Source organism: Cryptotermes secundus, unplaced genomic scaffold (genome assembly GCF_002891405.2).
Source record: "Cryptotermes secundus unplaced genomic scaffold, Csec_1.0 scaffold1166, whole genome shotgun sequence".
Classification (NCBI taxonomy): domain Eukaryota; kingdom Metazoa; phylum Arthropoda; class Insecta; order Blattodea; family Kalotermitidae; genus Cryptotermes; species Cryptotermes secundus.
Window position 1 is genome coordinate 37,825 of NW_019725019.1, and position 24,060 is coordinate 61,884.

The 24,060-nt window shown below is 42.6% G+C and overlaps 1 protein-coding gene across 3 annotated transcripts in view; it reads right to left on the reverse strand.

Moving 5' to 3' along the window:
• Nucleotides 1-1,364: 1,364 nt before the first annotated feature.
• LOC111863281 (protein hairy) overlaps nucleotides 1,365-24,060 on the reverse strand; it is a 91,005-nt gene continuing 68,309 nt past the window's right edge. The window contains exons 1-3 of one of the 3 annotated variants that reach the window (XM_023849464.2): nucleotides 20,253-20,533; nucleotides 7,003-7,098; nucleotides 1,365-2,410 (exon numbers count right to left, since the gene is read on the reverse strand). In XM_023849464.2, the coding sequence (XP_023705232.1) occupies nucleotides 1,421-2,410; nucleotides 7,003-7,098; nucleotides 20,253-20,408 (1,242 nt within the window). In that variant the 5' untranslated portion in view covers nucleotides 20,409-20,533 and the 3' untranslated portion in view covers nucleotides 1,365-1,420. Of the gene's footprint in view, nucleotides 2,411-7,002; nucleotides 7,099-10,754; nucleotides 10,815-20,252; nucleotides 20,534-24,060 lie in introns of those variants that run through there. The other 2 variants (XM_023849466.2, XM_023849465.2) reach the window with 2 other exon arrangements.

Sequence of the window (24,060 nt, forward strand, 5' to 3'; positions counted from 1 at the left end):
ACGGCAGTGACTATGAAGATTTTGTCTTCTGGAATGTGATGCTGCAGTGCTTATTGCCTAGATCTTCAGGGTACTACTCTCAAGATGGTGCCAGTATTTCCTCTGAAACAATGGTACACATCTACAAAACTACACAGCATCATATTCCAGAAGAGACGATATTTTCTGTAACAATGAAAACAATGACAGTTTATCATCCATGTAAAAATTATTTGTCTAAAAAATGAGTATTGCATTGACAGCCCATCTATCTTCATTTTAGACTTCTGTTGTACATGAATATTTTAGAAACAGATCAAAAAGAAATGGTGGTTATAATTCAGTTGAAGAGAAGTCAACTTTCAATAGAAAAACACCAATCATTGATTTCTGGTATAATAAAGACATAAGGCTTTAGATCAGTGTGGAAATAGCAAAAAGATAAGATTTATTTTAAAAAAATAAAATCAATACTGTGAATTTACAAAATTATTCAATGTCTGCTACTACAAAATGCATATATAAGCTCACTATATACGGGATACATTCAAGAGATAAGGTACATGAAATTCAACTACTGATCAGTCGTGTGGCTATGTGAAAACAATTCCATTTGCTAAGACATGTCACAAACATTCATGCAAAAGCAGACCAGAACATCACATGATCAAGTGACCAACAGTCTGCGAAGGAAAGAAAAATCTATCCATAAAATCTGGAAGAAAATTTGAGAATATAAGATTTCCAAGTGTTTCACATATCAGCAGTAGTTGTTCACTGTATTTATATAATATTCTATAAGTATTGTACAAATGGAGCATGAAAAGAATGTTCTATATATTTTAACCTTTCAAAATCAGGATGTCCATTATACAGTGAAGGAAATAGGGTATTAATAATTATCTACAATAAATAATATGTAATAATTTCAAACTTTATCATTAAAAAAAATGAATATACAGACTTGAAACGGGAAAGCACTCAACTGTTCTCGGATATTCCTTCAACTGTTTGAGGTACAAATTAAAATTTACATTCACAATCTACACTGATGTGACAACGCTTATTCCTTTCCCAGATGAAACACTTACTGAAGACTACTGTTTCACGCAGAATTCTCTCACATTTCACAATAAAGCCATCAAGTTTCAAGGAACACGAATGTGCCTATCTTCTATGTCTCACTGTTATCACTAATTTTACACTGCAACATCTCATCCTGCACATATATTACAATTAATATTTTGCTGGACATTATCCATCATCTTGTCTATTCTAAAAAACAGTCTAATTTCTATTAAAAACACAACGTTTCGGGAACTGGATTCTGTCCCCGTCTTCAGGTAAAACCTACTCAGTTGGGTCCAATAGACAGAGCNCAGATATATTGTTATTCAGGTATGAGGAACTTCACGTCTTACAGCAGTTTATGTACATTGCATCACCATGGCCGCCACGGTTTCTCCTCCACACTGGCAACTTCTGGAACAACCTCTTTCTTCACAACCAAAGCTAATGGTTTCTGCAGTGGAGGGCTATATGGCCTGAGGGGTGGATGTTGGTCCACCACACTGTAACCGCCATTACTACGGTGACCAGCTGCGGGGCTGACCGGCAAGTGGTATGCTGTGGGTGACGTCGCCATGTCTCTGCACACTGGTGGGTTCACCACAGGATTCGTCTGCGACGGACTGCTCACAGTCAGCCTATCAAACGCTATTGGAGAAGTTGACGCGCATGACGAAGATGTGGATGAAGATGCAGAAGCTGTCGAGGATGTGCGCGTAGGAATTGGGATAAGCATAGGAAGCGGTGAAGAAGATGACGATGAAGAGGATGGTGCTGGTGATGAAGCTGGTGAAGCAGTGGTGATTGTAGCGGCTTGTCGGAAAATCTGGGCTGTACCTGAGCCAGTGGATGGTAACACAAGGGCAATATCACCGTTAGGAAGACGGGTTGGGACCAACTGCAGTCCTCCACCATTGGGACCCGTTGTAAAGAAAATTCCATTTGAAGATGATGAAAGAGCTGTGGGTGCTTGGTGGGTGTCAACTGTGGGGGTGGTAGTCGATGTGGGGAGAATGTGAACTTGGACGGAAGTCTGATGCTGTGATGGCACTGGTGCCGGATCTGGAGGAGTGGGCTGTGGTGTGGTTGTGCCCGATGTGGTGCTGGTAGCAGTTGTCGTGGTGGTTGTGGTACCATTCAGGCAGTTCGCTAGGTGCTGAAGAAGGCGCCTTCGTACAGGGGACTCAAGTCCAGGGAAGCGGCCAACCTCGCCAGCACACTCACTGAACCCTGCCCGGAACTTGTTCAGCACGCCAGGGTCTGTAGCTGCAGACATTGCAACCTGCTGGCGCTGCAAGTTCTCCAGGTGCTTCACTGTCATCTCCAAGATGTCGGCCTTCTCCAGCTTGGTATGCCTCGCCGGCTAAGAGAAACAGAACACAATAATGTATGTCACACACTCCAAAACCCTCATGACATGCGACTGAATTCCCCCAAGAGTTCTTGCCTTCCTTTAACTTGAGATACTTGCAGTCACATAATTTCGCAGCAAAACCATGATACAGAAATTTTTCACAAGTCCTCGGCACTGAGTTACTCACAAAGAAAGAAAGAAAGAAAGAAAGAAAGAAAGAAAGAAAGAAAGAAAGAAACAAACAAACAAACAAACTCAATGGTTCTAGTCCGCAAGCAAACCATGCACACCGCCGCTTGTCGGCGAAGTTAGTGCCATTTAGTTCCTGACTGCAGATCCAGATGTCCCGTATTCGATTCCCGGCGCTACCAGATTTTCTGAGAAGTAGTGGGCCTGGAATGCGGTCCACTCACCCTCGTGAGGATAATTAAGGAGCTATTTCAAGGAAATAGCGTCTCCGGTCTAGAAAAGAAATTAGCGACCGTGGGGATTCGTTGCGCTGACCAAGCGACACACTCTATCGTTTAAAGTACGCACTAACTTCGCCGACATGCGGCGGTCGCTCGATCAGTATAGTTCGCTTGCGGACTCAAGCCACAGAGTTTGTTTTTTGTTTTATCTTGTGCTAAGTAAAAACATTCGACGCACCTGTAACTGGTAAACCCACAAGAAGGGGGAACTGAGGGGCGTTGGGGTCCACCTTCTTATGATTGATATATCAGCGCAATACTTAGCTTCCTGTAGGGGACATGTGGTAGCGCAGTTGGTTGGGGCACTACGCTACAAGCGGGAAGGTCGCAGGTTCGATTCCCGATGAGGTCACTGGATTTTTCCATTGACCTAATCCTTCCAGCCATATTCTGGACCTGGGGTCGACACAGCCTCTAACAGAAATGAGTAACTGGAAACTTCCTGGGGATAACTGTACGGCCGGCGCGTAGGGCTGACCTCACCGCCATCTGTGAGCCGACTGTCTAGAAATGTGGGAACCTCGACGTCTCACAACTCCATGGACCTCCGCGGCCTTGTTACAGGGATAGCTTTACCTTTTTACCTTAAGTAAATTTTTGTAGTTGACTTTTGAATATACCAATATCCTGCAGCCCTTCTCATAACAATGTAAAACGTTTTTAACGGTCCACCATATTCAGATGACATGGATATTCACATCATTAGAAAATCATGAGATCTCTTCCGCAAGGTAAGATGCCTCACGAAGAATGTGTTAGTCACAGCAGACAATATTTCCCTCTGATTTATGTCTAAGGTAAAGTTGTTCTAGTGCTTCTTTAGTAAAGAATATGCCATGGAGGTATAGCTCGGCCTTTCTTGACTTCGGCACTAGATGGACGTGAACTGGTCAGCTGCATGACCCCGCCACTTTACCCCCAGCGTAAAGCTTGGGTTTCCTCGGGTTGCGGTACCGTAATCAGGCGGCCGTAATATGACGGTGAATGACGTCACTAAAACGTTGCCATGTTCCTTTGTTTCCATGGCAACGTTTTAGTGACGTCATTCACGGTCATATTACGGCCGCTTGATTACGGTACCGCTACCCGAGGAAACCCAAGCTTAAGCGCCCCTGGTACCCACTGGATAGGAAGCTGAGAGGGCCCCAGAGTTGGCCTGGACGTTGTGAGGAAGAAAAGATCTTGCTGCACTGCCGAGAAGCGAACCCGGGCCGTCAAGCTCGTAGCCTGTCACTATACCGACCCAAGACATTAAATTACTGCGAATATAAGACGCACATTTTACTGTCTCCCCTGTTGAGAACTTGAGGTTCGTCTCGAGGAAATGTGCACCTTTCCAGCTCTTACCCCTAAAACCCACATCCAAAAACTGGATGCATCTTGAATTAGGAGTAACACGGGATCTGTTACGGCGACCATGCCGAAAGACGGTGGGGTAGTTTTATGCCAGTACCAGGCAGTAAACACCCTCTTACACATCCCGTAAAGAGGTTGTGTCGTCCCTAGTGTTTCCAAACAGAAAAATCCCACCATTTCGGTATCAAAATCCAGCTCATAACCAGCCATTATGCTCAGGTAACCTATCTCAGGCAAGATAATCTGATCTAAAAACTCTGTGCGCCCCCATACCTTGGTCTCTTGAATTCACATGGGCGCTCCCGATTCGAACAGTTCTCGAACCGCAGCTGCGAGCTAGTGTTACTGTAACACTAATTCTATCAAGCCAACTTGTCAATTCATATGTACGTTAACTGGCAACGCGGTAGCGCAGTTGGTTGAGGCACTGTGCTACAAGCCGATAGGTCGCGGGTTCGAGTCTCGATGATGCTATTGAATTTCTCAATTGACCTAGTTCTTGCATCCGCACTATTGCCCTGGGGTCAACCCAGCCTCTAATAGAAATGAGTAGCAGGAATCTTCCTGGGGTAAGGGGCGGCCGGTCAGCGAATAAGGATCACAGCCTCACCATCTGTGAGCCGATTGTAGAGAATATGGGCGCTTCCATGTTTCACTACCCTATGGGCCTCCACGGCCTGTTACAGGTTCAGCTTTATCTTTTATGCAGATTCAGTAAAATCATGCTTTCGGAGTGTCCCTCAAGGAAAGACTGTGTAGGAGTGAATGTAGGGTAGGGTACGGGTAACGTAACCCTGTGTAGGGTCACGTGTGGTTATTATTCCAGCTATGAGAGGGTAACATTTTCCACTGAATTTTATGCATGAATTAAACTACGTTTACCTCTTTATTAAAACTGTCACAACACAACTATACCGAGGTCAGTGCCTGATTCTGGCTCTGCTATATGTTTCGGCTATTAATAGCCATCATCACGCAAATACATGGCTAACATATATACCACTGAACTGCAGTACTAGTAAAATTGGATACAATAATATTAATTATATAAAATACTTGACGTAAAAATACAATAAATTAGATTATATAAAACAAAGGTTATAGTATAACACAAGAATAAAATTCTTCGATTGATGCTTTATATTATCGAGTCAGTGGTTGGTTTTTGTAATTTTGTTGCGTTCAAACGGACGAATTGGAGTATTCTATATTTTGTGTATAAAAACTGTTATTGGAGGCTCGTGATGCAGATGCAGTAATATTAATGTTAATCTGAAAATGATATGAAAGTAATAGTATTAAATTTTGTTATAATCAACAATTGATTTTGGTATTGAAGATATAGTGTATTATTTACTTACTATTTAGTCGGTGCTTCATCTTACAAAGTACTGTCCTTACTGTAGGGAATGTAAACGACTGATTTGGTGACGTAAGATTAAAGTCAATGCAAGGGAAGGGGGGGAGGTAGAGATAAGGTGTATGCGGAAGTGGTGGAAGGGGGTATAACTGTATATTCTGTTTTGTATGTATCAATTATTACATCATATATAGGCTTAAACATTTCGGTAAAATTATTATTCAGTTCCAAATTTAGTCTGCTGATTTCGTAAATGTGAAATCTTTCATATGTATCCAATGTTCCGCCTTTCTTGCCGATATATAGAACTTCTAACGTTTTGGCTATCATACTATATTCATGTGTGGTGTCCAATACATGTTGAGCAAATTTGGAACTTTGTCCGTTATTTTTTATGTCTTGTATGTGTTCTCTGAATCTGACCTTAAAGGTACGTCCGGTCTGTCCTATATATTTTAATGGACAGTCAGTACATTGCAGTTGGTAAACCCCACTAAGATTATACATATCATTTTTGTCATCATTAATTTTCAACAAATGTTTTATATTGTTTTTGTCTTATATGCGACTTATATGAGTAAACTACGTTTACTTAATTTGATAAAGCTGCATTCAGTTCAAGAATTGAGAGTGTGGAGCAGCACGGTACTGCAGAACCCATACTGCAGACTGAGACCTGGGGCTAGTAACAGAATGTTTACAGGTATGTCACAGGTGTCAGCGTGTTCAGAATGTCAACCATAAATTTTATATGCCTGAGGTTCACACAGCAGTGATTATGAACAGCACAAATTTTCTGGGACGTGACGCCGTGCAGTCTGAAAGATATTCACCAGCGTTGGGGGAAAGCAGGCGAATTTCTACTGGACTACACGGCGTCACATCCCAGAAGACAGTGGTCACGTGTTCTGAACTTCAGTTCTACAAGCTGACAGGACACTGATCAAAAGGAACACGACTCAGTGATGTCCTTCCATCCAAATGTGCACCCCTGAAACACGTTCTTATCACCAGACTTAGCACCCCACATTCTGTACTTCAGAATAAAGATATGGACACAGGACTTGGGTAAAAATGTAAAGCTGTCCCTCTAAGAAGCCGTGGAGGCCCATAGGGTTGTGAGACGTCGAGACTCCTACATTTTCTCTAGACAATCGGCTCACAGATGGCGGTCAGATTGTCAGCCTTACATGCTGGCCGCTCTTTAACCCCAGGAAGATTCATGGTACTCATTTCTGTTGGCGGCTGAATTGACCCCAGGGTCATAGTACGGCTGAAAATATTAGGTAAACTGAAAAAATTCACAGACCTCGTCGGAAATCGAAGCCGTGACATTCCGGCTTGTAGCATTGTGCCTCAACTAACTACGCTACCGCGTGGAGACCCGACTAACAAGTTCTTTAACTTGTACTTACGTCTTTTTTCATGGCGTCCAATATCAGCGTCTTCAGTTCGTTGAGGCAATTGTTGATACGGGCACGGCGCCGCTTCTCCATGATTGGTTTGTTACTCTGAAACAAAACAGACAATGAGGTCACTCCAAGCGGTATTTAACCTTCACTTACACTTCACAGGCTATACATACATCCATCCTCAGTGGCCTTTAGTCCACAAGCGAACTATACCGACCGAGCGACCGCCGCTTGTCGGCAAAGTTAGTGCCAACTTTTGCGGATAGAGTGCGTTGCGTGGTCAGCGTAACGGATTTCTACAGCAGTTAATCTCGGTTTTCTTGACCGACATTCATCCATAGCCCACCACATTTCTGAGTGCCCTTGGGCCCCGCACTGAACACTGGGCTACGCTCTCGCAAAGTCAAACCTCCTCTTGACGGTCCCTCTCACATACAAGTCTGATTACTACCATCATCAGGGCTCCCAGGGAACTTTCCAGGACACAGCCCTGACAGTCCTTTTATATACGGCAATGTAAAACACAGGCAGTGACTAATAATAGCTACTAAAACTCCGTTCCTGTTATTTATTTTAAAAAGATAATTTCATTTTGATAATAAAATATTATTTTCACAAAAAAAAAAAAATATAAGTAGGAACGCGTTTTCATTAAAGGTTTTACACACAAGTGAGACAGGCAGGGCATGTAGCATGCATGGGAGAGAATTTCATGAAGGGTTCTGATGGGAAAGCCAAAGAGACAGGGACCAATACGAAGAGTTATAAGAGGGGGGGGGGTAGCAGGACATTAAAATGCACGTTTAAGGATATGGATAGGGTAATGAACCTTCGGGTTCTATAAAATGCTAAGAAATTCTTCAGTAGCTGAGACTGGAGGTTTCCCAAGAATAACTAAGCTCCATAGAGTTAGTAACACAATTGAAAGAAATTTTTTACTTCTGTTTGAGATGGGAACGCCACGCTCTCTAATGGCGCGATTTTCTGTGGCTGCTTATTTCTGAATTTAAAATTGTGCTCTCAGATGTGGCGTGTGCACCCCAATTCTACTTCCCCTTACTTCCGAAAGCATTTCCTTCGTACTATTAAATGCCCTGAAAGCAATTAAGGCGAAAACGTGGAACATAAATCACAACATAAAACTGGAGGCTGAAACAACAAACTAAGGTTCGGCCACACAGACCACTACGCTACGTACGCTACGTACGCTGTGTACACTCTGCGACGCAGCTAACATAGGGCACATAGCGTATGTAGCGTACGGAAGTCTGTGTGGCCAGTCATACTGGAAATAAAGGGAGATATTTTTCTGTTCGTATAGCGAACCTTAAGTCTGTAGTTGAGAACAGCGACAGTTACAGATTTGTCAGAATGTGCATATATTCGACAGGAAATTCCAACTGAAATTCAACAGAAAAGAATTTCTTTTGTATCTGCATCTTCTACCCTTACCCCTTTTACACATTCAAGTTCCCCCACTGCTGCAGTCTCCATTACAAATAACCGGTTAATGCCGTTTAGGGAAATAAACATCGTTTACTATGAGAATCATACAAAAACGTCACAGCACGCGGTGCATATAATGTCCACTGGGCTTTGTGGGGTTAGAAGGCGAATGAGGGTCTCTCTGTGGATGGCTGGTACGGGGGGGGGGGAAAGATTATGTAACTTCTCCAGCTAGCTTACTGGCTCGAGTAACAAATTACGCAATGTTTAATTGGGACACACTGTTCAGGCATTTGTCTGTAAGAACTGACACAAACCGCTATGTCACGGAAGTCCTCAAATCCGAAATGGCAGGGGTGCCAATCACTCGACCAAGTTGTTCGACGCAAATCATTGCTGCTAACCTTGTGCATTAAAGGTGTGTAGTTAAATTTATTATTCTGAATAGCTCAGTCGGTATAGTGAATCTGTTACGGGCTCGACGATCGAGAAATCGGGACTCTATTCCCGACAACCTCACATTCAGCTTCCTATGCAATTCATACCAGAAGTTCTTCTGTGGCTACAGCGGCCGGGGCGTGAACCATCTAATGCAGAGGCTAAGAATGGCACAGCTATATCTCCACACCGGTATAGCGAAGGGCTGGTCGACCGGGATTCGATTCCTGGCAAAGGCAAGAGATGTTTCTCAACTCCACAGAGCCCATACCAGATCCGTGGCCTACCCCACCGTCTATACAAAGCATACCGCGGGCTCATTCCCAGGGAGTAGAACGGCTGGAACGTGAATCTAAGCACTTATCTCCAACTAATGACGAGGTCAAGAATAATGGAGTTATAAAGAAGAAAGCAGTCTTCTGGGATTTGGCACCGTNGTTATACCTCCACTCCCGCATACGTCTTTGTGGGTTCATAGGTATGGCTGCCCAAAATATAGGCAAGGAAAGCAGCCACATGACGAACCAAAGAGCGAGTATTTCTTATCAATACACCGAGTTATTCTACATTATTGTCAGAGTTTCCGTTTATAGGACACGAAAACCCTGACAATAATTTAGAATCACCCTGTATAAGAAAAAAACTGTTTTTGTTATATTCAAATGCCAGACCCCAGGCGCCTACGACGCGTGCTTCAGTGCGCGTACGAGTACGACGCTGGCTCTTGTAGCTCGCAAGGGGCGAACCAAACGATTGGGGTTCGACTTTCGACAGAGGCAAGGAGTTTTCTGTGTGAGTCCAAGCTGGATCTCGGGGACCAACCAGCTTTATTTCCTGATATTACCTATTCCGTTAGAAGTTCTGCTCTGACAATCCAAAATAAACCTTTTCGCACAACAGAAATACACTTCGACGATTAAAGTTTACTTCTGGCTAACAAACCACGGTAATTTTATGCCATCCTGGCCGCATGGAAAACTGTCAGAGAACATCGGTGTGTTGTTCTCGGGTATCAAACGAATGTTCCGAAGGCCGTCACATGTAAAGATATGCTAATAATGCACCTAGCCAAAGTGGGATGAAATGACCTTGTAGCTACACAGGGACGTGTTATAAACATTCTGACAAGGAAAAAAGTTTCCAAAACAGACTATTTACGAATGTGGGTCACTTAAAACTGGTTATGTGACATGAAAAACGATGAATGTTGCTGTGTTAAAACTCTTTCACAGCTCAACGAGAAGTTCTACATGTTACGTAAGGTTTCTTATTATTTACCTCCGTCTGAATTCTCTCGTATTAGCTTTCATTTATACTTGTTATTGAACTGTGTAGTCGGGCGATTAATTCCACCTCCCACGAATAGCACGCAGAAATTGTCAACTGTAAACCGCCTGCTTAATACTGTAACGGATTTGATCAACGCGTTGCCATGCAAAAACTCTGTAAACACGGTCCAACACGCAACAATAGAGGCTGTGTTTCCCGTGCTCGCGGTGACGTCATGCAGCGGTGGGTGGTCACGTGACATGATTTTCCTGTGATGCATGTCCGTGACAGAGTTCGTGCCGTTCAGGGACGAGTCAGTTCTCATTAAGAGATGACCACGGAAAGTTCACAGTTGAAGAAGAGTACAAGAAGTCACCCTGTGAAGACTTTCTGTGTGCTGTAGCATAGTGATACTGGGAGCGTGATTTACTTCCTGTGCTACAGATCCGTGAGGTCTAGTGCAGACAGACAGAGAGGACTGAGATTAGTGTGGAGTGGCTGTAAATTGTGTAAATCAGGAATGCTCTTATAATCACTTGTAGTTACGGCCTGTAAGTATCCAATCAATCCATTAACCAATCCAAACCCGCGTCTATACTCACTGTGACACGTGACGATATACTTCACTTTACATGACACTGGGAGCCAGGATAGTGCAGTCGGTATAGCGACTGGCCACAGACTGGACCGAGGGGTCTGAGTTCGAGCCCCGGTAGAGGTTAAATTTTTCTCTTCTCCGTGTCGTCCAAACCGGTTCTTGGGCCTATCAAGCCTCCTATCCAATGGATACCGTGGGTTCCCCGGAGGTAAAGCGGGTCGGGGCCGAGGTCAAGACAACGTGAATCTATACATCTACTTCCCCATACGTCTCCATGGAGTGGTGCTTAATCAGTTAAGCACAGGAACATATTTGCCTTTACTACATTAGATTATTATCAGTCCTCACAGATGACGATACAATGAATAAAAAAACTATACTAGCACGTTCGTGATCTACTATATAGCTTTAAGTCCAAGTGAAGAGTTTATGCTACACATTTTTGTTGCTATGGCAACCTGAAGTTTCATAATTTCAGAGCTCTCGTCTCATAGTTATTTATGGGAAGAAGGGATAATACACAAAAACAAATATGCCAAAGGGAAAAATGCCTTTGCAACAATATTCGGACTTTCAGGGGGGGGGGGGGTGTCCGACCAGAAACCGGTGGGTTTCAGGAAGTTTTTCTCGAAGGTTTGCCTCATCCCACGAGACAAACGGAGCGCCACTTCCTAGTGTCACCTTCACTATGAACTAATAGTAACATTCTATACAATATGGGCTGAGCCTCTGACAGCGTCGTTAAATAAGCAATACATGGGCACAAGTTAAACAAGAAACTGGCCATCCCGGATTTTAAGATCCAAATACAGAAAGAACTTAATAACATTTAGGTTTTCAAGGCGGTGACTACGAAGAATGACGTCTTCTGGGAAGTGGCGCCGTGTAGATCTTGTGTGAACCGACGTTTCGGAGGAACGTCAGTTCGCTCAAGATACACACGGCGCCATATCCCACAAGATGACATTCTTCAAAAAGAACTTCCTTTTCCTTCACGAATTAAGCACTATGCCATGAAGGCGTATGGGGGAGTGGATGTATAGATCCATATTCTGACCTCGGCACAAGCCGACAATTTTATTTCCATGTTCGCAGAAGCCTACCCAGTTATCTAGAGCCACTGCAGACACCTTCCCGCTCTAACACTCCACTATACGCTTTAATATTATCATCCTATCTACGTACACAAGGTTTTCCAATACCGCTGGTTTTCTGAACGAAAACCCCACTCGGATTCCTGCAACACTCCCCCCCCCCCGATCTGAGCCATAAGTCTGATTGGAATAAAGGTAAAGTTGTCTGTGTTTAATTACTTAAGCACTGCGTCGTGAAAATGTACAGGGGTCAAGGTAAAGTGACATTATTCTTGACCTCGGTATTAGATGGTGATTGGGAGACTTAATGCTCCTTATGACTTAAACCCCCGCTACCCATTGCATACGAGGCTGGGTGGGCCCCAAAGTCAGTCTAGACACTGTGAAGTTCAGAAAAATTTTGTTCCTGCCGGAATCGATCCCCGATCGTTCCGTCAGTAGCCCGTCGCAATATCGACTTAGTTATCCCCCCCCCACCACACCACACCACACACACACACACACACACACACACCAAAATAGGTAACGGTTGAATGCCGACACACACACGCGGTGATTTACGTAAGAATATCTGTCAGTAGCTTTAGCGATTGAACTGCCATCTGTTGACCGCTAACTAGACGGAAATGTATGTGGCCAGGATTCTACCGCACCGAGAGGAAGTTGATGAATGGGGAGAACCCGTTGAACTTCCGGTTTTGTATTAGCAGCCACAAGGTTGAACGAAACAGCCAGAATATTAATTTAACCCATTAAAGGCTGAGTCAGAGTCGGGGTTAATTGTACGAATCGCGGATTACCGCCAAATAGTTCGACTTGGAGCCAAACCCCTTGATACCCACGACCTAAGTGTTTATGTTTTTTTTTGCAATTGAACCCTTGCAGTCACAGTTCTTACGTAACATCCTCTGTCTTTGCAAAGCAGATTATGCCTATTTTACGTATCTTATAACGGTAGCCTAGTCACGTGAACTGTTGTAAGCTTGACCATCGCCAAGTTTAAGCTTCTTATATTTTCGCCTTGTCTCCATTAAGGGCTGAATTTCTTCTAAATGATATATACAAATTTGGTGCTTACCTCACGGGAAACACATTACGTCACCACTACAAAGCCCAACCGGTTAATGCTGTTTAGGGAAACAGTTGCTGTTTACTGTGAGAGCCGTATGGAACACACAGATACACTCTGTGGGCAGAATGCAGAGTTGCAGTGTTAAAGCACCACTGGGCTTTAACCCTCTGTAAAGCACTGGTACCTAGATGTACCGCACGTATTTGGTAAATATGAATCTTCTTTAGGGTACAAGACACGTAACTGTTCTACCCTGAAGACGGAGGCTGCATGTGCCTCCGAACCGCTGGTACATATCCACCACATACATAGCATCACATCCCAAAAGTCATCAAATAAACTATCAACTACTGAAAAAAATATTTGGGCGTAAAAGGATGAAGACCGCTGTCAGGATAATGGGTTGCGCGTGATGCCATGATGGCGGTACCATGAAATGCCTACAAAATTTTGGTTGGGAAACATTTTGAGGGGATGCCACTACAGAAGCTGAAGAGACCAGAACCCAGTTCTTCTTGAGAGGCTAACAATCATTAACAATAGAGAAATTTCTAGCATTTTTTTAACCACGTAAATTCAATATACTGTGTTGTCCAGAATCCTCCAATGGTCTTTATCCTGCGCCAGATAGGTCCAATAATCATTCCATCCTACTTGCTAAAAACAAAATACGGCTAAAATCTTCTTGTGCGATCAGCCGTGTAAATGTTGAATTAAAAACCAACGTTTCAGCGCTCTCTTCCGTCTTCATTGTCACGGTCGTCAAAATTGCACTCCAACTGTGTGTAATTAAGCACGACGCCATTAAGACGAAGGCGTGATGGTGCATTCTTAACATCAGCACTGGACGGAAGTGACGGGTCTATGTTTTTACCCCCTTGGGAAAATAATAACCGATACCATTTCACGCCAGTCTTGACGCTAGAAACAACAATTTCCTGCCCTGCCTGGAATCGAACCCAGCCTCCTCAGATGTCCAACTCACAGTCTAGTCACTATTAACACTAGCATGCCAGTATTCCATTTTGAAATTTAAACGGAATAAATGTGACTTTGTAGGGATGATACCGTTGAAATATAGGCCTACTGGCCGTAAGGATTAATACAAGTGATCGATAACGTTAAGAAGTAAGGTCCAGGATTCTAAAACCTGAACCTTGTACGCGACACGGCCGCGTCGCAGTTCAGTGCAACAAGCCAACCAACTACTCGGGCTCTCCCGGACTGCGTGGCCGGCCACACGACGTGCGGACAGATGGCACTGCAGGCACGCATGCGCATGCGCTGCCAACTGTGCGCCGTAGACACGCGCCTGCGTTAGTAGATTCCACTACCAACGTCCCATTTTTCTTGTTGAGATATGGGTTAAAATTACAAAGGGTCGAACTGTCCCTGCGCTTCCCTAATTAAGCACTACGCCATGAAGACGTATGGGGGGAGTGATATATAGATCCACGTATTCTTGGCCCCGACATTACACAACTACACAAATATTACATATCTTACTTATCTGACTTCTATATTTAATTCATAACCAAGCAGTTCGTCTACACACTAGTTTCAGTAACGTGATGCTTTAAGATTTAATACAACTCTGTTAACACCGTCACATTACAACACAGGTTAACACGTGTGCATTTTTCCTATGTTTCGAATTTGCCGATCACAATGGCTGCGCGGTCTAACGCATAAACTGTCTTCGCCCGCTGAAACATTGGGGTCGTGGGTTCGAATCCCACTTGAGGTATGGATATCTATGTGCCTTTATTCTGTGTTCGTGCTATCCTGTGTGCTGGTAGCGGCTGATCCCCTGTCCAAGGGGTCTGTGTAAAAAGACGAAGAAACTGTAGCAGCAAAGGTCCAACAAAGGGCTGTAGAACCATAGATAAATGGATGTTTCGACTCGGGGGTGTTATATTAACGAGTACTATCAGTACATTCTATTTTTCTACAAGACCGTTCATCCTAAAATTCAGCACCTACCTCTAGAAACCACATTGCCTCCTCACTACAAGCACTAACCGGTTAACACTGTTTATGGAAATAACCTGTTCGTGATAACACAAAATCGCAACATTGTGGTTGGGGGGGGGGAGGAATGCAATGCATAAAGCATGTGATACAGACTGAAAAGCTCTTTACAGGGTTAAGACGGCAGGTACGTGTTACATACCATAATTATTATTCGGATTTTTGTTCTATAAATAAAACGCGGAAAATTGCGTATCTTAAAGAATTGTATACAATTCATAAATTTTTACACGTGTTTCAAAAAATCATGTAAATATTGTGTTAATAAAACAAACTCCGTGGCCTGTAGTCGGCAAGCGAACTATACTATACCGACCGAGCGAACGCCGCTCGTCGGCGAAGTTAGTGCCAACTTTAGCGGACAGAGGGTGTGTCGCGTAGTCAGCACAACGAATCCCCACGGCCGTTAATTTTGGTTTTCTAGACCGGAGCCGCTATTTCTTTGAAACAGCTCCTCAATTATTCTCACTGGACCTCTGGATCTGTAGCCAGGAACTCTAACCAATAGACCACAGAGGCGTTCATGTTATGTTAATACTTAAACGAATTTTACACAAACATCAAAGGACCATGTAAAAGGTAACGTCCCTTTGCTTTATTATGCACACGCCATGAAAACATGCAAGAGTAAGAACATAGCTCCACCATTCTTCACCTCGGCACTTGATGCAGTTGGGTGGACAGCTACAAGCCCTGGCCGCTTTAACCCCCTATCCAATGGATAGGATGCTGGGTGAGCCCCAGATTCGGGCTGAACGGACTGGAGAACAGAAAAACATCTTTGCCCCTACTGGGAATCGAACCCATTCTAGTTCATAGCAAAATTTTTAAATTAAAATATGAGAAGCGTGAAGTACGTTATCAAATGGTAACCTAATTCACTGGGGTTGCTACTGAATGTCTGCGCGTGACCGCGAATATTTGCCTCTTGCGTATTTCTGGCAATGTTTCCACATCTCTGGATGAACTTGCCCGCCATATCATTTGGGCTGCGTTCTTTCAAAATGAGGTCACGTTAGTTCAGATTTCGGAACAGAGAGGTCACGCGTGCGGCACATGAAAACAACTACAGGAACTTTTAACTTGGCCGACTAACACAGATGCGTTCGACGTTTCATCAGCATAATGAATACCAAAATATGCTTAGTCGTCGGAATTATGGCAAAACTGTGTAGTACTAGAGGCATGGAGGTTAGATACATTATATGAAGCTGGTAGATTCAAGCTCCAGCAACCTTCATTCCTTCCTTCCCACAATTCACTTTAAGTACGTCGTTTAAGTGCGATGTGCTTCCTACTTGGCACCAGAACAACCTACTGCCACTACAGCCATTTAACTTTTTCAAATATAGTTACAACATACTACCTGCTGTAATATCAAAAATGGCCGCGCCATAGCTCAAGCGGTTAGTCGCTGGCTTCCCACCGCGGCGGCCCGGGTTCGATCCCGGGTCTGGTCAAGTGGGATTTGTGGTGGACAAAGTGGCGCTGAGGCGGGTTTTCTCACAGTACTTCGGTTACCCCTGCCAATCTTCAGTCCACCAAATTCTCCATCATCATAGTCACCCGGGGCAGGCTACAATAGGCTAATCAGTGGCCGCCGTGCAGAGCGGACCCAGTTGGACTCCACTATCCACTAAGCGAATTTAATATTACAAATAATACACTACATCGACACCCTTATAACTACACAACAATACGTGTAAGTACAACTATCACAACCTATAAAAAAATAAAATTACATAACACAGTACATTATTAACACATTATAAATTATATCCACGCCGTAACAGGAATGCAGCATGGCTAAATCCAACAACGAGACATATTCCTAAACGTCTATATTTTTAATTGCATGGACGACGATCACAATGGAAATAACACATATTAATTAATCTTAATTCCAAGCTGAATTCATTTTAATTAGGAAATATCGCGTCCACACGCAGGTATGTAACATTGACATATAGTGTAACAATTTTAGCAAGATAAGACAACACCTGATGATGGCAGTATATGCGCGAAACATGTACTGAGGAAGAAGGTTGCGTTTAAAACGGAAAAATGTGTAAAACTTTATAAATATCTCTACATTTTACCCACAGAAAGTATTTGTTTCGTATGATTTTCAGAAAGAATAGGCATGACTCCACTAAACTAACGAACTGATCTGTTATACGGCGTTTCCTGTGACGTGAACACGTTACTCAGATTTCGAAGCGTCAAACCATTTCGTTGTTTTCAACATTATAAATCACGTGGTGCCATGATAATATTAAACAGGGAGAGAATTCTTCTTAAAATAGGGCATTGATCAATCCCTCGAAGTACTGGATTTTAAGAAAGCAGTCTTCTGGTGTTTGGCGCCGTGTATATGTGGTGTTAACCGACGTTTCGGAGGAACGTATCGCCCCCATCTTCAGGGTTGAAGAAAAAGTCTCACGGTGTTGTCGCTTGCAGATTTACCTATACTTTTTCTTCAACCCTGAAGATGGGGGCGATACGTTCCTCCGAAACGTCGGTTAACACCACATATACACGGCGCCAAATCCCAGAAGACTGCTTTCTTCATAGTCACCGCCGTGAAAGCCTCAAATCTTACATACTGGATTTTAGTCGACGAGTCGTAACGGCCAAACCCATCCATAAATAAAATTTCACTACCACGTTCGGAAAATCCGAACATTGCATCCTATTATGACCCCTGTTTATTTAAGATTTACTTGAATAACTTCTTGGTTGGAAAACTCCAAGAGATCGCCTGCAGGGCAGAAAAGTAATTTGCTGATGGTCTACGCCAGCACAGTAATTCTTGATGTCGGGGCCCCGTCGTGACCCGTAACCAGTGTTCTGTTCGTTTCGGAACCACTTAACGCGTTTTGAAATGGGGCCCGACTTCTCCTGTCGGCTAACCCTGCATGCCTAAGAGACGAGGCTATGATTTCATAAGTGACACGGACCTTAAGAGGAAACAGGATCTGTAGGCGAACTGGACTGAACTAGATCAAAATGTGGTTCTACGACAGCAGATTATTGTTATGCTTATGTCCCCTGACTTTAATAAAATAAAATTTCTTTATCGTAAAACTTGAAGGGAAAGATAGTCTGTTTCTCCGCCATGTTTGTACCCACCTACCGCAGTATAGTGCCCTATTAAAACCCGGTAAAAAGGCAAAGTTGTCCCTGTGCTTAACTAATTAAGCACCATGCCATGAAGGCGTATGGAGGAGTTGTTGTATAGATCCACATTTCCTTGGTCTCGGTATTAGTTGAAGGTGAGTGGTTAACTTCACGCTCCAGCCGCTTTACTCTCAGGGAAGTAGCCCCCGGTACCCATTGGGTAGGAGGCTGGGTGGAACCCAGAGCCGGTCTGGGCGACCTTAAAACTCCCGACCCCTCGGTCGTCCAGCCCCGTTTAGCTTTTGAATAACTAACACAGACCCCCAGTACCTAGGCCACAACAAAGCAGAGAGAAGGAAGATCATAATTCCCCTGCACTGCGTGAAAAATTATCGTCGTTACTGATAACAATAATTACACATTAATAATTTTGTTCCTTAATACAACGTAAAAAACGTAACAGATATTTATGAATTTTCTGAGTCGTCAATCAAGAAGCAAAATGCGGGTACGAAAAATAAAGTTTTCAAACTGTCCCTTCTCCTCTCTGCCACAATAAAATCGCGGTTCCGTCTTCAACGATGCTCTACGGATCACTAGCCATTTAAAGCCCGGTGCTGACTTCGTGAAACAAATGCTGCAACGTTTAAACATTCCCCATTTTGCCCACAACCTGTATGTTTCGTACAATTCTCACAATAAACAAACGAAGCTCCACTGAATCTTCTATAACAAAGGGACGTTATTCTCATGTTTCAAGAAGATTAACTGACACACGTTCTGACTGCGACACAAAGTAAACACATCGGATAACGGGGAGGGTTTCCGCGATCGTTAATAAATCAACCCCATGTCCATTTCTACTGACATGACGTCTAATGGTCCAGGTACATAAACATTAATCGCATTCTCAGTTAACCGTAACAAAGCACTGGCTACAATAAACCGGATTTACATTCGTGTTGAAACACGATAAAATCTCGTGTCACACTCTGATCGCCTGGGCTACCGCTCTGTTATCTGGAATGCGGTTTAAAGATGTTTCAGACTATGTACGACTATGTACTATGTACTATTCAGACTATGTACATCTTCAATTCTATCCCGAATTATCTTCCCGCAAAATGATATTAACCATCAACCAAACTGCACTAAGTGTTATATAGGGCCGCGCCATAGCTCAAGCTGTTAGTCGCTGATTTCCCACCGCGGCGGCCCGAGTTCGATCCCGGGGTCTGATCAAGTGGGATTTGTGGAGGACAAACTGTCACTGGGGCAGGTTTTCTCCGAGTACTTTGGTTTCCCCTGCCAATCTTCATTCCACCAATTGCTCCACAATCACCCTCACCTATCATCTGGGGCTGGTGCAATAGGCCAGAAGTGGCCGCCGTACAAGGGACTTATCTACAAGACAACGCATTTCTCCACCGACATAAGAACCTCACTGAACTGGAAGAGGCCACTGTTCTGGAACAGTGTTAGTTCTTCAGGCACTACTCCACAGCTTAATTGGGTTACCTTTCGGCACTGCAGACCAGGGTAATGCGTCCCTCACGAACGTAAATACACAGGCCGTGACATAGCTCAGGCGGTTAGTAGCCGGCTTCCATTGCGGCGACCCGGGTTCGGGCTCGGGTCAGGTCATGTGCGATTTGTGGTGGAAAAAGTGGCACTGGGGTAGGTATTTCTCCGAGTACTTCGGTTTCCCCTGCCGATCTTCATTCCACCAATTGCTCCACAATCGCCCTCACCTATCATCTGGGGCTAGTACAATAGGCCAGAAGTGGTCGCAGCGCAAGATACTCAGTCCCACCCCACTAAGGAACGTAAATACACGGCATAAACCCAAATATAAAGCCACCCTCTATTTTTCCAATAACAAAATCAGAGTATTTTTTTAAATACAAATTTGAACGTGTCATACATTTTTGAGGGTTATTACTGATATAATCACTTATTCATTCCCGAAACCCCCTCTTTCCTAAGGGGAGGTATTTGAAGAAAACAGAAACTCGTCTCATATTCCGGCTAATACAGTACCTCTGTCACACTACATGCCACATCTGATGACAGTGCTCTGAATTCAACCCCGTTAGAAACCTGACCCTCATTAACCCCCGACACTCTTCTTGAAATAAACCCGTCCACACACGATACAGTACTAGCGGGTTTGCCTCTCACTTACCCTTCTGTTTTCCGTCACTCGTCTCTGGGGAGGTAGGCCCGCAGTGTCGGGTCCTGGTGTCGGTGTTGCTGTGGTCACACAGCCAGGGGCACTGCCCGCAATAATGCCGGGGCCAGGTACCACAGCAGGCGATACTGTACCACCTCCGGTAACCATCTTCGGAACACACGAACACTTCTCGTCACAACACACACTGCTCGCGCGCACTGAACACTGACTTCTTCCGGGCACGTTGCACCTCTCGCAGCCAGGAAGCGACTGGTCTGCCTGGTGGGAAAGCAACAGAGGAGACACACGGGCTGGGGCATGCCTGCCAACTCTCCTCCACGTGCTTCTCCCCCCTCCACGGCCGCGGCGTACTGTACAGTGCTCTCCAAAAGAATTGTGCATTCGTTGGAACGCATAACAGATTTTGAAACGGAAATACACATATATACATGCCTCCTCTTTATCGGGATTTTACTTCCCAACTAGTTTCCCGGGAGCTCAGTAGCCAGAAAATTTGTTTACAAACACCGAATGGTGCCTCAATAAAACGGATATATAAATTTCCAAATCTGATTATCGAAAAACAATGAACTCCACAAAACAGATACTTGCTCTGAATTATGGGAGTCTTATTTTATGGCTGTTTAACAAACACCTGCCTTGTACTCAGAAATACTGGGTTTTGGGGCTTTTCCCAGCGTCCGGTATTCCAAAAAAAAAAAAAAAAAAAAAAAAAAAAAAAAAAAAAAAAAAAAAAAAAAAAAAAAAAAAAAAAAAAAAAAAAAAAAAAAAAAAAAAAAAAAAAAAAAAAAAAAAAAAAAAAAAAAAAAAAAAAAAAAAAAAAAAAAAAAAAAAAAAAAAAAAAAAAAAAAAAAAAAAAAAAAAAAAAAAAAAAAAAAAAAAAAAAAAAAAAAAAAAAAAAAAAAAAAAAAAAAAAAAAAAAAAAAAAAAAAAAAAAAAAAAAAAAAAAAAAAAAAAAAAAAAAAAAAAAAAAAAAAAAAAAAAAAAAAAAAAAAAAAAAAAAAAAAAAAAAAAAAAAAAAAAAAAAAAAAAAAAAAAAAAAAAAAAAAAAAAAAAAAAAAAAAAAAAAAAAAAAAAAAAAAAAAAAAAAAAAAAAAAAAAAAAAAAAAAAAAAAAAAAAAAAAAAAAAAAAAAAAAAAAAAAAAAAAAAAAAAAAAAAAAAAAAAAAAAAAAAAAAAAAAAAAAAAAAAAAAAAAAAAAAAAAAAAAAAAAAAAAAAAAAAAAAAAAAAAAAAAAAAAAAAAAAAAAAAAAAAAAAAAAAAAAAAAAAAAAAAAAAAAAAAAAAAAAAAAAAAAAAAAAAAAAAAAAAAAAAAAAAAAAAAAAAAAAAAAAAAAAAAAAAAAAAAAAAAAAAAAAAAAAAAAAAAAAACAACAACGACGTTTCGGAAACTGGATCTGTTTCCGTCCTCAATTGGTGAAGGGCTCTTTTGTAAGGGACCCAACTGAGTCGGTATCTTCACCCAACCTGAGATCCAGTTTCCGAAACGTCGTGTTTTCTATTTTCTACAATACCGGACGAAGGACAGAATCCAAAAACCCCAGTAATTCTGAGTGTTATACAACACCGTCAGAATCCTTCAGACCTGCCTACCTTGTAATACATCCTGAGTATTCTACTAAACAAAATGGCGTCATTGTACATTCCTAGCTAGTTCTTATTACGACTACTATTACTACTACTGCTACTGTTGCTACTGCTGCTGCTGCTATTACTATGAACTGGGATACCTAAATTATTATTATCATCATCATCATCACCATCATCATTAACTCACCACATGATTGTCTCTTATTCTGATCTGACATTAATTCCATGAGACTTAATATTGCTAAAGCGTGTGTCGTGTCTTTATCTTTACATTACAACTGTCCATAATGCAATTACCTGTATCTACATTGTACTGTGTCTGTAATTGGCCTTGTGGCTGTTGATTCGGCACAAAGATAATAAAGATTTGAATTATTATTATCATCATCACCATAGTAGTCAATATTTCTGCCCAGAATATACATGAATATTCTATCTAAAGCCGGTCACGGTAGCCGAGCGGTCTAAGGCATGTACTGTCTTCGCTCGCTCGGAAGCCGGGATCGCGGGTTCGAATCCCACTCAGGGCATGGATGATTAGTTTGTGTGTGTGTGCGTTCTTCTGTGTTTGTCTACAGGTAGAGGCCTTGCGAGAGCTGATCACTCGCCCAAGGAGTCCTACCGAATGTGTAAGATCTAGAAAAACCGAAGTGAACGGAGAAGTTCATGGAGGTGGGCCAAGGCCCACTGGGGCTATAGTGCCAAGGAGAAAAAGTCTATCTAAAACATCTGTGACAGGGCGGGCATGTTCAGAACAGTGACGTGCATCGTTACGTCATCAGAAAGTTATTAGATTCTGTTTTCAACGTAGAATTGGTACCAAAATCACCAAACCGGAGTTGACACATGAATTTACTTCCATAAGATTTCCTATTCAAGGAATGAGGAACTTTATAACTTATACTCTTCGCTAAGTATAATTAAAATGATCAAGTCAAGGAGGATAAGATGGGAAGGGAATGTAGCACGAATGAGAAACAAGAGGAATGCGTATAGGATATTGGTGGGAAAGCAAGAAGAGACCACTGGGAAGACCAAGACATAAGTGGGTGGATAATATTAAAATGTATCTTAGATAAGATGGAGCTGTATGGACTGGATCGATCTGGCTGAGGATAGGGACCAGTGGAGGGCTCTTGTGATCACGGTAATGAACCTTCGGGTTCCATAAAATGCTGGTAAGTTCTTCAGTAGCTGCACTACTGGCGGCTTCTCAAGAAGGACTCTGATATTTCTGTTTATCCTGCTACGATCGTTGTCAGGAAGCAACGGACAACGTTCATACGCGGCCGGAACAGCGAGCCGCAGAATGTTCAGAAAACAATACCAGTCTTCAACCTCGTGGGAGTTGCGTGGGTGACACTGCACCGTGTGAAACAGTCTTGGCCCTTCTCTGCATAAAGCAAGGGGAGGTGCGCTGCATTTATTCTGCATGCAGCGTAAGTCTTGGAGCTTAGCGATGTCAGAAAATGAATAGGGAAATAACTAGGGGGAGTAAGATTTAAAACTATCAGGGCGGTGACTATGAAGAATGCCGTCTTCTGGGATATGGCGCCGTGTACATCGACGTTTCGGAGGAACGTATCGCCTCAATCTTCAGGGTAGAACATCCTTCCTCTCTCCTCTCTATTGATTTCCCATCTGGCCCACTCACCCTCCCTTCCTGTATCCAAGCGCATGTATTTACTTATTCTTTTACGCCACTGTTGATTTATTTATCTATTTTTTCTGTTGTGTATACTAAGCCTATTCAGGGAATTTACTTTGCGGAAGAAAAATATTAGCAAATCATCATCATCAACATCATTATCATTATTACTAGAATTCTCTTTACATTCTTCCTCTTAAATATTTACTTGATTGGCAGCCTTACGCGCCGGCCTCCCTTTACCCCCAGGATGATTCCTGGTACTCATTTCTGTTAGAGGCTGAGTCGACCCCAGGACCATACTTCGGCTGGAAGGATCAGGTCAATTACAAAATATCCAATGACCTCATCGGGAATCGAACTAACGACCTTTCGGCTTGTATCATAGTGCCTCAACCATGCCCCTATTTACGTGGAGTAACTCTTCGGCTCTGAAGATAAAGATTGGATGTTTCGCTGAAAAGTCAGTAAATTTATACCAAACTACACAGCGTCACATCCCACGTAGGAATACTCTTCTTACATTAACTAATTAAAAAAAATAACTTTTGGACCATGTAGAT